The sequence below is a fragment of the Myodes glareolus genome, chromosome 21, assembly GCF_982192425.1.
Source record: "Myodes glareolus chromosome 21, mMyoGla1.1, whole genome shotgun sequence".
Classification (NCBI taxonomy): Eukaryota; Metazoa; Chordata; class Mammalia; order Rodentia; family Cricetidae; genus Myodes; species Myodes glareolus.
Window position 1 is genome coordinate 54,473,939 of NC_142046.1, and position 13,935 is coordinate 54,487,873.

Sequence of the window (13,935 nt, forward strand, 5' to 3'; positions counted from 1 at the left end):
AGTGCTGGATTACAGGTGTGAATTACCACACAAATTTTGTTTTAGTGTCTAAGGCAGATGGAAGCTCAGCTCTATGTGAGTGTTCATCTCACAGACCAAGAGAGGAGGAGACGGCTGTCTTCTCACAGCCACACGGCTGACTGGTGGCAGTCGGCACGGATGGGACTCTCGGTATCCAGTGCAGACCCTCTGACAAGCTGCCTTGGCATTTGCTCAGCTGTGTGTTAAAGCTTCATGCACATGGCCCCAGCTGCTTCAGACAGGGAGCCATGTTCACCTTAGGAAACTCGAGGAAAACTGACCCCAAAGTGGAGAAAACATTACAGACTTCTGCCAGAGTAACAGAAGAAACAATAAATCCAATAAATGAATGTTGATTCTAGGCAGTATAAATTATTTTAGGAGATTACCATAATCCCTTAGTGACCAACAGGCAGGGGAAGGGAAGCAATTGGTGCTAACTAAATGTCAAATACAACTTTCTAACTATTCTCCCCATAGCAAGAAAAAAAGCTATGAGTAGTTTTGATTTCTAAAAGCCAAATTTAATAAATTAACAACTGCATGCCAGGTAAAAATATAAATTTACAGCTGAAAACCAATAATTTAACAGAAAACGCTGTGTGGTGCACTTTATTGGTAGGGTAGCTTACTGAAGTGGCAGATCCGCAAACATCTTGCTTTGCTGGAGAGAAAGCACTATGGTAGAGAGGAGAGAGCTGGGGAGGAACCGAGTGTGGGGTGGGTGGAAAGCACAGTGGTGTGCTGCAACAGCCAGGGCGCTGCCTATGCGTGTGTGCGCGAGTGTGCAAGCGTCAGAAACCGATGGCATGGACCCCAAAAGCAAAGTCATGACAGTTTACTCTGGGAAGCATGCTGGGCGACAATCACAGAAAACCCAGGACAGAGGCGGTGCAGGTTCAAGTCTGAGATTCCTTGATGTGGGGTTTCCTCACCAAACAGGGGATCATGCAGGAGCCTGAGTTTCTCTTAACATGATAAACACCCAGGATTTCCAGACCGGAAAGCGTGTGTTCACGGTTTTACAGGGACAGCTGAGCGGTGCTACAGAAATGACAAGAAGTTCCTTCATTTAATCTGGGTGTTTGGCTAAACCTTTAACCAAGAAACAATTCAGCTAGTGAAGCTAATTAAATTACTAGAAAACATTCCTTCATCTGTAAAACATTTCTCTAAAATAAAATGTCTTCGTTTTTGATGAGCAGCTCCACCACCAGTCTCTGATAGCGAATGTCGTTCAGGGCGGCCATCGGGTCTAGCTCTGGGGACCTCATGAGGGTTGGCCCAAACACGATCCCAAGGTTCTCTGCACTCATCAGGTTCTCCTTCTCGTGAAGGGTCACTCTGAAAACACAGGGGAAAGACAGATGACTTCAGTGACGTAGGGGCTCCATCAAGTCCGAGCACCCAGATGAAAGCCAGAGTCATGTCAAAGTCTGCGGCTACTGGCCAGCTCTCCCAAGCTACTTTCCTCTGCTTCTCAGAAGCTTCAAGGAATGTGACTTCTTCTGAAGTAGGTCATGCTGAAAAAGAATTTAAAGTCGGACTGTGTGGGTTCAGATACTTGAGGGGGAAGGGGAGGGAGAAGAGGTCTGCCCTCCCCTTCCTTGGCTCTCTGGCTCCCCTTGGACCTTTCTGCAAAGTGAGGTTGAGTGTCTAGGACAGCAGCTGTGAGGGCAGGGAGGAGTGGCCTACAGTCTGGACATTCTTGGGTCTGTCTCTCTTCCTGGCACCTTACAGCATCAGAACAGACCGTCTTAGAGAGTGGCTCCTATTATAGAACCCAGAACTAAAGTCAAATATGAAGCCGACTTTAATTGACAATGGCATGAGCTGTGAGCACACCATGAACTCACTCACAGTGCCTTTAAGAGGGAAAGAGCTGGCGTGGCGGCGCACACCTTTAATCCCAACACAATAGAGGTGAGGCAGGCAGATCTCTGTGAGGTGGAGATGAACCTGGCCTATATAGTAAGTCACAGGTCAGCCAGGGTCACACAGCAAGACACTGCCTCAAAAATCAAAGACAAGAAGGAAGAGGAGGAAGAAAAAAAGAAGAAAGGGGCAGGTATCCACGAGTGTCTGAGATGTACATGTGCTCCTGGACAATGCATGCTTTGGTGCATTTAGAATTTGTGTTTCTAATTGAGTTTGAGGCCCTAAATCTATTGATGTCATATAACTGTGAATTTTTGTTTCAGCTGGTAGAGATTGATCACCATCAATCATAAAATAGCTTAAAACTCTTAACGGGAAGCATTCCTCCCGACTCCATCACTGTCTGTGCCACTTTCCCGTGTTGGTCAGGGCAGTAAAGTAGTCTAAAATCCTCTCCCAAGCTTCAAGTGCTTACTTGGAGTGATGAACTAAGAATAAAGTGAGCTGCCCCACAAACTGATGGCAGCAGCCCTCTCCCTCCGACAAAACACTCACCAGTGTCTGCAGAACATGAGCATCCTTACAAGCAGGTCCTAGAAGGGCATGGCATGGATGCCAGGGTACTGCAGGGTACAATATTTTTAGCACCCTTTACCAGCTAACGCAATTTCTCACAAGACAATGCTGCTAAAGCACCTACGCGTTCACTCAAGAGAACATGTCCTCTCTTTCACCTTTTGCTTAATTTTATTCTTGAAATTTGGCTGTAATACAGCAGTAAGCTACAGGCTGCACTTGCCTCTTCAGATGGGCCATGAGGTACCGGAGGGTCTCGCAGTGGGCAGGCGGCAGCTGTCTCAGTGCTTCATGAAGGGTCTCCAGCTGCTCGTCAGGGTCCATGATTTCTACAACAGCAAGGAGAGATGCACTAGTGGAAAACGGATGGGAATGCTTATGGAACATTCTTCCATGCTTTTGTAAAGCAAGTGAAAATTATTTCTCTCAGAACAACAACAACAAAAAACAAAACAAAACAAAAAAACAAAAAAAACCTGTCCAATGCTATCCTAGTTCAATGTGGGAGCAGGGTTGCTTTTCCCCACTTGCAGGTCTTGGGTGAGCTACTGAAGAAAATGGACTCACTAGAGATTTGGAATGTAACTGACCAATCCAGACACATGTAGACACACAGAGAAAGCCTGTATACTCTAATGAGTTCATCTGAGAACATTATAGACATACATATTGCTCAAAATATTTTGGACCCCACCACCACCATAGTACACAAGACAAGCTAATCCACGGCCTCTTGTGACTCCTGGCAAAAACCTTACTGATAATCTTTTCTTCTTCTTTTTTTTAATAATGACATTGTTTTGCTTTGCAGTGGTAAGGGCAGAACCCATGCCTCATAAATACTAGGCAAGTACTCTACCACAGAGCAATACCCCAGCCCTTCATTTTTCTAAGCCAAGAATATCTCACCTAACATCTGTTTGCTGTAGTTATTATATTGTGTGATAAATAACAAAATGAAGTCTCCCTTCAAAACATGAGGACTCCCCATTTCTGAGACTACGCTCTGAAGAACACACAGCAGGCAGTTCTAAGTGTGCTATGCCATGGTGGGGTACTAGGAGAAGGGGGTTCTTCCAAAGGAGTCCACTATGAAGGGAAGACCTCCATTTGGACCGCAGGTCTGCACTGAGGGCTCAGACACCAGGCTGTTACTGTGGCAACTCTGCTCGATCTATCAATCACCCCTGTATCACCAACAGCTGAAGCTGCTGCAACCCTGTGCTCTTGAAGAAGCACCACAGCGCATTCTCATCTGCTTACAAGGAGTGCTGTAAACGCTGCTCTCAGCCTCACAATGGAGTCCTTGAAGTGCTGGGAAGGTTCCACCTGCCCAGGAGCCTTCTGTCTGTTTCAGATGGACAGCTCAACTCTGGTCTCGCTTGTATCCACAGCCCAGCTTGAGGACAACGTATACCCTGTATACCGTGTATCCCGTGTACACCGTGTATGCTCTGTACAACAGGCCCAGTAAAGGCCAGTGAAGAACAAAGGCTGAGCAGGCCAGATGATTCTCAGAGTGATAGTGATGGGAGCTTTTTAGTTCAAAACAACTTTGACTGCTTCGCAGCTTTGGTCCAAAGCTTCCTCCATCCCTGCTTCATTTCTTTATAACAAAGAATGTGTTCTTTGTCTTTTGTCATGACAGACAATGCATGACCTCCAAACCGTGGGGACTTTAAAGGGTATCTGTTCATAACACAGCTATTTTCTCAGACACTGAAATTCAGTAATTAAATTTCTAGAATAAAGAAAAGGAAATTCTGTTTACTGTGGAAAGCTAGCTCTTAGAATAGGGCTAAATTAATTTGAAACTACATGATTTAAGAAATTAAAAGCAGATTTCCCTTTTTAATTTATACAATTCATCTCGACTAGGAGAAGCTTGAGGCAGTGGAGGCTGCAGAGAGCACTGGTGTGCAGCTCAGGGGAGTTTAGCTCCTCCGGGAGGGCGGACAGTGAAGATGGAGGCCAGCACCGCTGCACAGACTCCACAGGGATGAGGCAGGTACGGTGAGACAGCCCTAAGGCTGCAAGTGCCGGGTGCCTGGATTTTAAAGGTCAGGAACAAGCTCAGTGTGAAGGAGAGGTCTTGAGTACAGCCTCAGAGGAGTGAAGGATGGAGGAGGAGGGCATTTATTTATGCGTGTGTGTGAGTACGCATGGCATGTGTGTGGAGGTGAGTTCTCTCTACCACATGGGCATGTGGTGGCAAGTGCCTTTTACCCACTGACCCTCACACTGGCACGAACATTCATTTTCTATGGTTCCCTTCCTCTAGCCGCCATGCAGAGCGCAAACTACAGAAGGGCACGGATAACGACAGAAACACCATCCAGCAGCTAACACAGAGCCCAGGGGTCGCGACAGCAGTGGGAGATGACAGCAGTGTGAAAGATGAGAGACTGTTTTATTCTGAGTATATTTCGAAGGTAGAGTCCATAAGAGTTCCTGATGGGGAATGTGTAAGAAAAACGTGAGAACAAGGAACGATCAAGGTTTGGATGCAGACAGCTGGGAGGGAGGGAGGGAGGTCTGGGGGTAGTGCTATCTGAGATTTTCAGATAGACAAATCAGTGTGCTGACCTGGATGAATCTGCTGTTGCTGTTGTTGGATGAACCTCCCCTTGTATTTCCAACTGGTTCCAGTTTGGAACACGGTAAAATGTACTGAATACCTGACATCAAACTGACCAGAGAATCTCCCCTGGACATCACCCCTCCCCCATTCTCCCATGCACACAAGTATTGCCCATCGTCAATTTTCTAGAGAACGAAACTTTTAGTTCCAAGACTGTTACAGTGTAATTTAAGAGACAAGCATGAAAAATGGAAGGTGTTCAGAGACAACTGGGTATCATCCGAATAGCGGTCATCAAATATAGACAACACGGCATGTGGGGGACAGGAGGGCATCGCGGCGGGCAAGTTTCTCTGGACACAAGTGGGTTTCATGATTGTCACACCCGTTCACCATCAGTGGCCTGGCTGTCTACAGAAAAGCAGCAAGAGCGCAGTTACTGGTGGTTTCAAGACAAGATTGAAGCCGGGCAGTGCCTTTAATCCCAGCACTCAGGAAGCAGAGGAAGATAAATCTGAGTTCGTGATCAGCCAGGGTGAGTTCCAGGACATCCAGGGCCACACAGAGAAACCCTGACTCAACAAACAAATAAACCCAAACCCAAACCAGGAAACCAACCAACTAACCCAACCTCCAAACTAAACAATGAATTAAAGGAAAAAGTCTAGCTATATAATTGCTTAGAATATTTATTTAATGACTTAAGTCTGTGCATCTCCAGGCAAAATTCCAAGCTTAATAGTCAATAAATATTTAACACCTAACTACTACTTAAATGAGGGACTACCCAGGCCTGAGGAGAGTAACACCTGAGACAGCAAGCACGTCCTGAAGAGATGCCAGTGCAGCAAGGAAACCAAGACATGGCACCACCTGCCCCACGGGAATGAGGCCCAGGTGGGGAAGTAATGAAAAGAGAAGGAATGCATGCTGGGGGCTGGAGAAGGACCAGGAAGGATGGTCCTGGAAAGTGTGGATACTGAGGGCTAGGAAGTAAGCACTTGGGCCTGGGTCGAGAGCTAATTAAGGTGCATCTGGAGCAAGTATTGTTAATTCTCTACAGAGAAGTTCAGTAGAGAAAACCCAGAAAGTTCTCCCTGCCGGGCTCATCCAAGGCTGCACACTTAGGAAGAGATGTGACTGTCTAAGATCTGGAAGAAAGTGCTCCGACTCCTGGGCTGGGGACAGTCCCCACATGGTTTCCACCATGGTTAGAGAGTGCTCACGGATGCTGGCTTCTGACAAGACCCTGTAGTAAAGCCTGCCTCTGGGGCTCTGTTCTAGAGCAACAGAGTCTCCACTGGGGAAGAGAGGAAAGAAGGGGTGGCAGCCTCAGACTTCAGGGGACATTGGAGGGGGGCTACAGAGGCTGTGCAGCCTGCAGAGGCAGGGCCATCTGGCTCCGCCACACTAGCATCCATCTCCTGCCCTCAGCCTCTCACGTCAGCTGTCACGCTGGAGTTGGGGGAAAGCTGTTACAGCACAGCTCCACTAGATTTTGCAGAAAAAAGCTTTACCCTAACTGATCTCTGCTGTGAAAGCATGGTAAACAATACCAGAGATTTCTGGGGGGTGGAAACCTAAAGCAAGAAGCCGACTCCAGTGGGAAAGGACACTATGTTCACAGCCATCAGCATCAAACAGGAACCGTTCATTTACAGGAAGTACAGGGAGGGTAGCAGGGGCTTTGGTGTCACACAAATCACTTACCACTTTAGATTATAAAGGAGACATTTTTTTCCTCTCCATTTGGGGGACAAGGGAGTTTGCTGATTTCAGAAAGGAAGGTTTCTGAAACAAATCCCACAGCAATGGCAATTGGTTTGGAAGAAAAACAAAGGGAAAGATGTTCCTGGGCAGTCAAAGTGGGGTGGGAAGGAAGGTGAGAGAACGTGGAGCCCAAAGCCTCAGGATCCGACAAGAGGCTTGGGTGTTTCCAGATGGGGTGTGTGGTTCAGAGCCAGGCTGGGTGAGTCACTGCTGTCCTGCCTTGGCTCATATGCAGAGCCAGGGTGCACTCTAATCTCCAGTGGCACAGCAACAGAAGCAGCCAGCTACCCAGCTACTGTCAGGGCCGTGTAAGCTGGGTGGGTGAGTAGCCCTCTGCAGGGGACATGCTTCCAGTCTGGGACCACCACTGAGGACTGCCTGCAAACTCCCTGGACAACCACGGCCAGCACCGAGTCCATCCTGAGATGGGAGAAGTTAATCCCACCCACATCTTCTAACTTCTAGTCAAGATGGACTGAGAACAAAGGATACCACAGCTCTGTGAAAGTCCACGTGAAGAAGCAAAGCAGAGGAATCACTACATTACTAAGGAAGTGATGCTATTATTTAAAGGGAGGACATATGGGTTTACAGACAGAAACAAACTGACAGGAATAGACTCTCTTTCCTTAAAAAAAAAGTGATGTCAACACCTAAGTCTGCTAAGACTTTCCTTCTTTAAAGGATAAGATGTGAATTACAGGTATGAATTTTGAAACACAATTTTGCAAATGAGCCATTTCTTCTCAACTAGAATTAAAAAAGGAAAAACCAAAACTCTGGCTGAGGCCTGAGTTCAGTTTCTTAATTCTGAAAACAAAGCAAAACCAAACAAACTCCTCGATGATGCAGAGCCATGTTCCCAGCAGCACACTGATGAGCCACAGGTAGTCTGTGAGCTCTGAGGGACTGCACACTCAGGGTAAGTACCGAAACTCACAGGAATGTCTGCTGAATCAAACAAGGCTGTAGTCTTGTTCCGACCTTGGGTTTATCTTACTGGATGCTGGTCAACGTCCAAGCAGTACGGTACAGATTATTTTGGAAAAGCAGCACAGTACAAAACTAAGGGTAAAAGGCATGGATAATCTGGGCTAGAGAAATGTAAGTCTTGCAGACACATGGACTGGACCATGGAGAGAGCTGCAGGGAATGAAGGGCAGGAAACGTGGTTACTGGGGAGAGGCAGCGCACTGAGTGGGGGACTCACACGCTTGTACTTACTGGCAGACTCTATGAACTTGGGGTAGGCATCATACGTGATGAGAGGAATTGGCAGATCCCTGAAGTACAGTTTAAGTGCACCAGTGATAATGTTGATATCTTCATACATGTTCACAGAAATATCCGCCTTTTCACCATCTTTTAAAAGAAAAAAAGTAAACACTGAATTCAAAGCCAGTATCATTTTAACATGATTTGTGCATGATTAGCTTTTAAAGATAGGCAACACTTCATAATCGATTAAGTATTTTATTTTAACTGTAGAGGAGTTTGCTGGGGGTGTATACAGTTTAGGACTGGACAAGTGTGTGCCTGAGTCGCTAACTTAATCCCTGGCTATGATGTTTTTGTTAGTTAAGTGATTTTTATTTTAAAATAAAACAAAAAATGTATTTTCATTACTAGCAACCAACACTCCAGTTTCTAAGGTCAAATTCAGCATGAAACATTATCTACACTAGTGACCACTTTGGTAAAACAGGAGGCAATTTTTCTCTTCTGAAGCTACTTATTTTTCCTTTTCCTTGCTCAGCTGTGCATGTGTGTGTGTGTGTGTGTGTGTGTGTGTGAGAGAGAGAGAGAGAGAGAGAGAGAGAGAGAGAGAGAGAGAGAGAGAAAGGGAGAGACAGAGACTGAAGTGGAAATAACTTTACATTTCATAGCTGCCTGAGAATTCCCAGGAGAATAATGCAGTGTTGCCTTCTTTCTGTTCTTATAGAAGTACAGTGTGCAAAAGATAACATAGGCCAGGCCTGCCAGCCCGAGCTTGTTCCCCAGGAACCACATGGTGGAAGGCAAGAGTCCACTCTTCAGTTGTCCTCTGACCTCCACACAGCACCACCCCTAATACACACAATGCCAATGATAAAGGTCCCTTGTTTTACCCACACCTGGCTTCACAGAAATACCCTCTGGATCTTGCCAAACCAAGTCCTATGAGTAAATGAGGCAGTGAGAAACAAAAAAACCTAAAACGCTCCACATTTTAAATAAAATGCGCCAAGGTTCTGCGTGTTGAAGTAAGACGAAAGGCACTATAGAATGGGAGACCATTGACAGGTGTTAGGCACTCAGATTCTGAAGCAAGGCTGTCTTCAGAGAGTCCTCCAGTGCTGTCCTGTGTTTAATAACATCTGAACTTGTAGGCAAGATGGCTGCGTAGTTAAGAGCACTGTCTGCTCTTCCAGAGGACCTGGGCTAAATTCCTAGTATCCACATGGCAGCTCACAACTGTCTGTAACTCCAGTTCCAGGGGATCTGACACCCTCACAGGCAAAACATCAATGAATATAAATTAAAAATAAAAAATCTCAACTTTTATCTATTCAAGATTTAATTAGTATCATTTCCTTGATATCTATATCTGTATGTGTCTGCATACCTATGTGTATACACAGGGGAACACAGACTTGATCAGTGAAAAGAATGTTAGTAAATTACAACACACACAAAAGAAACACACAAAAAACCATCAATGCTTAGTGAAAGAAGTCAGCCTAAAATGGCTTCATAACATGCAACTATAACTAGACAGGGTGGAAAGGTTTGTGATTACCGAGTATTTGGGGGAAGAAGGAACCCACAGTAGAATATGAGGATTTACGTTAGTGACACTATTCTACATGATACTGTGATGCAGACAAAGAAACCCAGTGTAGACTCTGGCTTTTAGTTAATAATGTGTCAATGTTGGGCTATTAGTGATAACAGACACACAACACTAATTCAAGATGCTAAACCAGGAAGGGTGGGGCATGCCTGGAACCCAGTGTGCAGAAGGTCGGGGCAGGAAGGTCAAGAGTTCTAGATCAGCCTCGGTTAATACAGTGAAACCATCTCAAAAAGCAAAATCAAGTTAGTAACAAGGAATTTGGGAGTCGGTGCTGTGGGAGGCACTGTAACGTAGGGGTGCAACAAGGCACTGCACAGGAATTTGCTTACTTTTAGTTACATTTTTCTGAAGTTCTAAAACTACTCCATAAAAGTCCAGAAAAAATAACCCAGTCTCTTTGAAGATACAGAGGATTGCAGCCTTTCTGAGCTCACGGTTCATTTTGAGTCTGCTTCTGAGAACTTCCTTCCTGCAGAGTAAGGCATGCACAGAGCAGGACCAAGCGCCCACAGGAAGGCAAGCATCACTACCGTCCAGGTCCTGACCGAGGGAAAAACAGTGAGTGTTTCTGCTTTTCTTTTCTTCCTATTTTCTGCCACAGAGCTCCTGTTTCAATACCCATTAATCATTTTTTCTAGGAAGAATCCAGATTTCAGATATTCCTGTTTCCAGGGTATATAACCAATAGGCCTGTTCCCAGGGTATGGAGGTCAGCTACTTCACCAATTTTTAGCTTGGAAAACAAGATGAAGTCACCATTCCTAGAGTCCCACTGTGTGAAGATGCTGGTAGAATTTGGACTGGGTGTTATCATTAAGATAACTCAGTGGAGGTAACCAGGACAGGGCACCCTCCTTTCACTGTTCTCTAGACTGCAGTGCCCTCTGTCAGCACTGTCACTGTTCTCTAGACTGCAGTGCCCACTGTCAGCGCTGTCACTGTTCTCTAGGCTGCAGTGCCCACTGTCAGCGCTGTCACTGTTCTCTAGGCTGCAGTGCCCACTGTTCTCTAGGCTGCAGCGCCCACTGTCAGCGCTGTCACTGTTCTCTAGGCTGCAGCGCCTGCGATCAGGGTTTGCTGCTCTTCCTGTACGGTTGCTCTATGTTCATATTCAGGCAGCACCAGTGCGCGTATTTCTTCCCCAGGAAGCTTTTCCTGACACTGGTGTCACCTGCTCTACTAGACTATGGTAAGTTTACCACTTACCAATATTTTCCTTTATGGCACTTATCAAAATTAAGTTTATAACTGGTGTGTGCTATGAGTCCTACACAGATGCAAGGCCCGAGAACACAAGTTAACTACTAAATTAAAGAACTCAGTGCCTGGCATATGTCAGTTCCTTAAAGTAATTTTTTGAATGACTATATCAGCATAAATAAAATTTCAAAATCTAGGCGCCTAAAAGATTAATACTCTTGGGTACAATACACGTCATTATTAAGGTAGTTCTTTTAAAACTTGATTTAAAATCTGTATGCAACATTTTTTAGTTTGAAAAGCAAGATTTTTTTTTTCTCAAGACAGAGTTTTTCTGTGTACCTCTGTCTGTCCAGGAACTTGCTCTGGCCTCGAACTCCCACAGATCCACCTGCCTCTGTCTCCTGAGAACTGGAATTAAAGGCATGCACCACCACTACCCAGCTTAGAAACAAGTTCTATTGATAGAATTTTCATATCACATAATTAATCATTTAAATTATATAATTCAATGTTTTCCATGTACTTAACAAGATGTATGATTACTACCATATTCTGATTTTAGAACTTTCTTGAGTCCCCTGAAGTCCCCGCCTCCAGGTCCCCACAGCTTTTAGCACCACCCCCTGGTCTGGCCCTTGCAGAGGGGGGTACACTGCCCTGCTATCAGTCTTCACAGTATGGGTCACATAATATGGATACTTTTCACCGAGCTCAGTTTAATACCATATGCTATGCTATGCTAGTACTTTTTCCTTTTTAAAAACTACCAAATATATCTGTTGTATTAAAACATGAACTCATAAGGTTACATTTATTTCGTGTGTATGTCATGCCTGTGGAAGTCAGAGGACAGCCTGTCAGAGCTGGTTTTCTCCTTAACTCGGGTTTTCAGAAACTGTCTCATTAGGGGTCCTACTGCTATGAAGAAATACAACAACCAAAAGCAGCTCAGGAAGGAAACGGTTTATGGGCCTTCAGATTACAGTCTATCATTAGGGGAAGGAGGACAGAAAGGAACTTAGGGCAAGAGCCTGGCGGCAGAGACCATGGAGAAATGATGCTTGTTGGCTTGCTCTTCATAGCTTGCCCAGCTTGTTTTCTTACACACCTCAGGATCACCTGCCCAGGCACGGCGTTCCCCATCCCGGGTGAGACCCACCTATATAGTTAGTCAGGAAAAGGCACTATAGACTTGCAATACAGGCAATCACATGGAGGCAATTTCTCTGCTGAGGTTCCTTTTACCTGATCACTCTAGCTTGTGTACACTGCCAAAACCTAGGGGAGCAGGTGGCAAGTGCCCTTAGCCACCAAGCCATTTCCTTAAAACAAACAAACAAACAAACCTGAATTTATTTATTTTTGTTTTTTTTTTGAGACAGGGTCTCTCTACATAGCCCTACCTATTCTAGAATCTGCTAGATGACCAGGATGGCCTAGATCTCCCAAAGATCTACCTGCCTCTGCCTTCTGAGTGCTGGGATTAAAGATGTGAGCTGTTATGTCCAACTCTAAACCTGAATTTTGTTTTGTTTTTCAAGACAAGGTCTCTGGGTAGCCCTGGCTGTCCTAGAATTTTCTACATAGATCAGGCTGGCCTTGAACTCAAGAGACCCGCCTGCCTCTGCCTCTGTGAGTGCTGGGATTAAAGTCACACGCCACCACCAATGGGTTCTAAGCTTGAATTTTAATAAGAACACACACACAGCTGTCTTCCATTTGTCTCATTTTAAATTGCTTTCTGTTAAAATTAATATAGACAACCTGGAATGGGAAACCCAGGTCTTGCCTTTATTAGCAGAATGACAACTCACTGGCACAGTCTGAGACATCTTTGCTCTCTTGAGTCTTTCTTTCCTTTTCAGCCCTTGGCTCACTGTCCACAGCCCTGGGATCTTGGGCTGAGGCTCCATCATGGCCTCTCAGTGCACCCACCCTGTACTATCTGTAGTCCCACCTGAGGACAGACTGTAGGGAAGCTGTAATGGAGCCAGCTGACATTGCTGTAGGCAGTGCTCCAGCTGCTGACCGCTCCTAGGTGAGGCCAGACTTCCCCAAACTTGCCTCTACCTTGCCATACCAGCATTCCGTGGGCCCTGTCCTTCTCCTCCTTCACTTTCATTCTTTGAAAGCTAAGCTTCCTGGAGCTGATCACTGTTGATTACTTCATTTTCCATGCTTGGGTATTTATTTGATACCTGCTTTGAGCATTCAGAGATCTGGGCAGCATTTCTGTGCAGAAGTGATTTAAATCTGGTTCTTCCACACCTGTGTTAAAACTCTTTATAGAACTCCTACAAATAAGTGCAGGATGAGTCCTGGAGAAGTTCAGAGTGGGCCCCAAAGACCTGACCATGTGGAGCCAAAGAAACCATAGGGGATTTTAAAAGCTGTTAGCCGTGTTACAAAAAAAAGTGTCTCGATGTTTAATGAAAGAAAAATGCATCACTAAATTGATTTCTGGGGTTGATGTGATTTTGTTTCTTTGCCAGTGTTTATGTACTTTTGAAAACCATGACTGGCAGGCTAGGAGTGGACATGCAAAGTTACCACCTTTCCGATAAAGGGAGTGCCTCTTATCATTCCTTCTGGCAGGAACTCAGGACATCCCTTCATGTGTATGTGTATGCAACACATCATTTGCTTGCATAAAACACTTAAGGTAACCTACATTTTTCTTTGCAAGTTGGTAATATTTCATTACTTTTGTCTTCTGCTTTTGTGGCTTATGAGAAGATTGCCAAGAGGAGATGTGACAGAACTAGAAATGTATTCATTTCCAGGCTGGTGTGGGCCTTATTGGGAGAGCACTCGCCTAGCATGAGACCCTGGGTTCAATCCACAGTACCCCTCTCCTTGCCCTAACACATACGCGAGTGAGCGTGCACACACAGTCAAGCAAAGAGGCATTTAAAAAGATCGCTGACTTAGCCAGGCAGTGGTGGCACAGTCCTTTAATCTGGAAAGCAGAGGCAGGCAGATCTCTGAGTTCAAGATCAGCCTGGTCTACAGAGTGGGTTTAGGACAGCCTGGGCTACATAGAAAAACCCTGTCTCAGAAAACAAACCCA

General features: G+C 45.4%; 1 protein-coding gene across 3 annotated transcripts in view; it reads right to left on the reverse strand.

The window, feature by feature from the left end:
• Positions 1 to 523: 523 nt before the first annotated feature.
• The window catches only part of Chn1 (chimerin 1), a 129,430-nt gene continuing 116,018 nt past the window's right edge, over positions 524 to 13,935 (reverse strand). For all 3 annotated transcript variants that reach the window (XM_085680944.2, XM_048425887.2, XM_048425888.3), the window contains 3 exons: positions 8,051 to 8,188; positions 2,699 to 2,804; positions 524 to 1,365 (listed from right to left, as the gene is read on the reverse strand). In XM_085680944.2, coding sequence (XP_085537070.1) covers positions 1,194 to 1,365; positions 2,699 to 2,804; positions 8,051 to 8,188 — 416 coding nt within the window. In that variant the 3' untranslated portion in view covers positions 524 to 1,193. The remainder of the gene's footprint in view (positions 1,366 to 2,698; positions 2,805 to 8,050; positions 8,189 to 13,935) is intronic.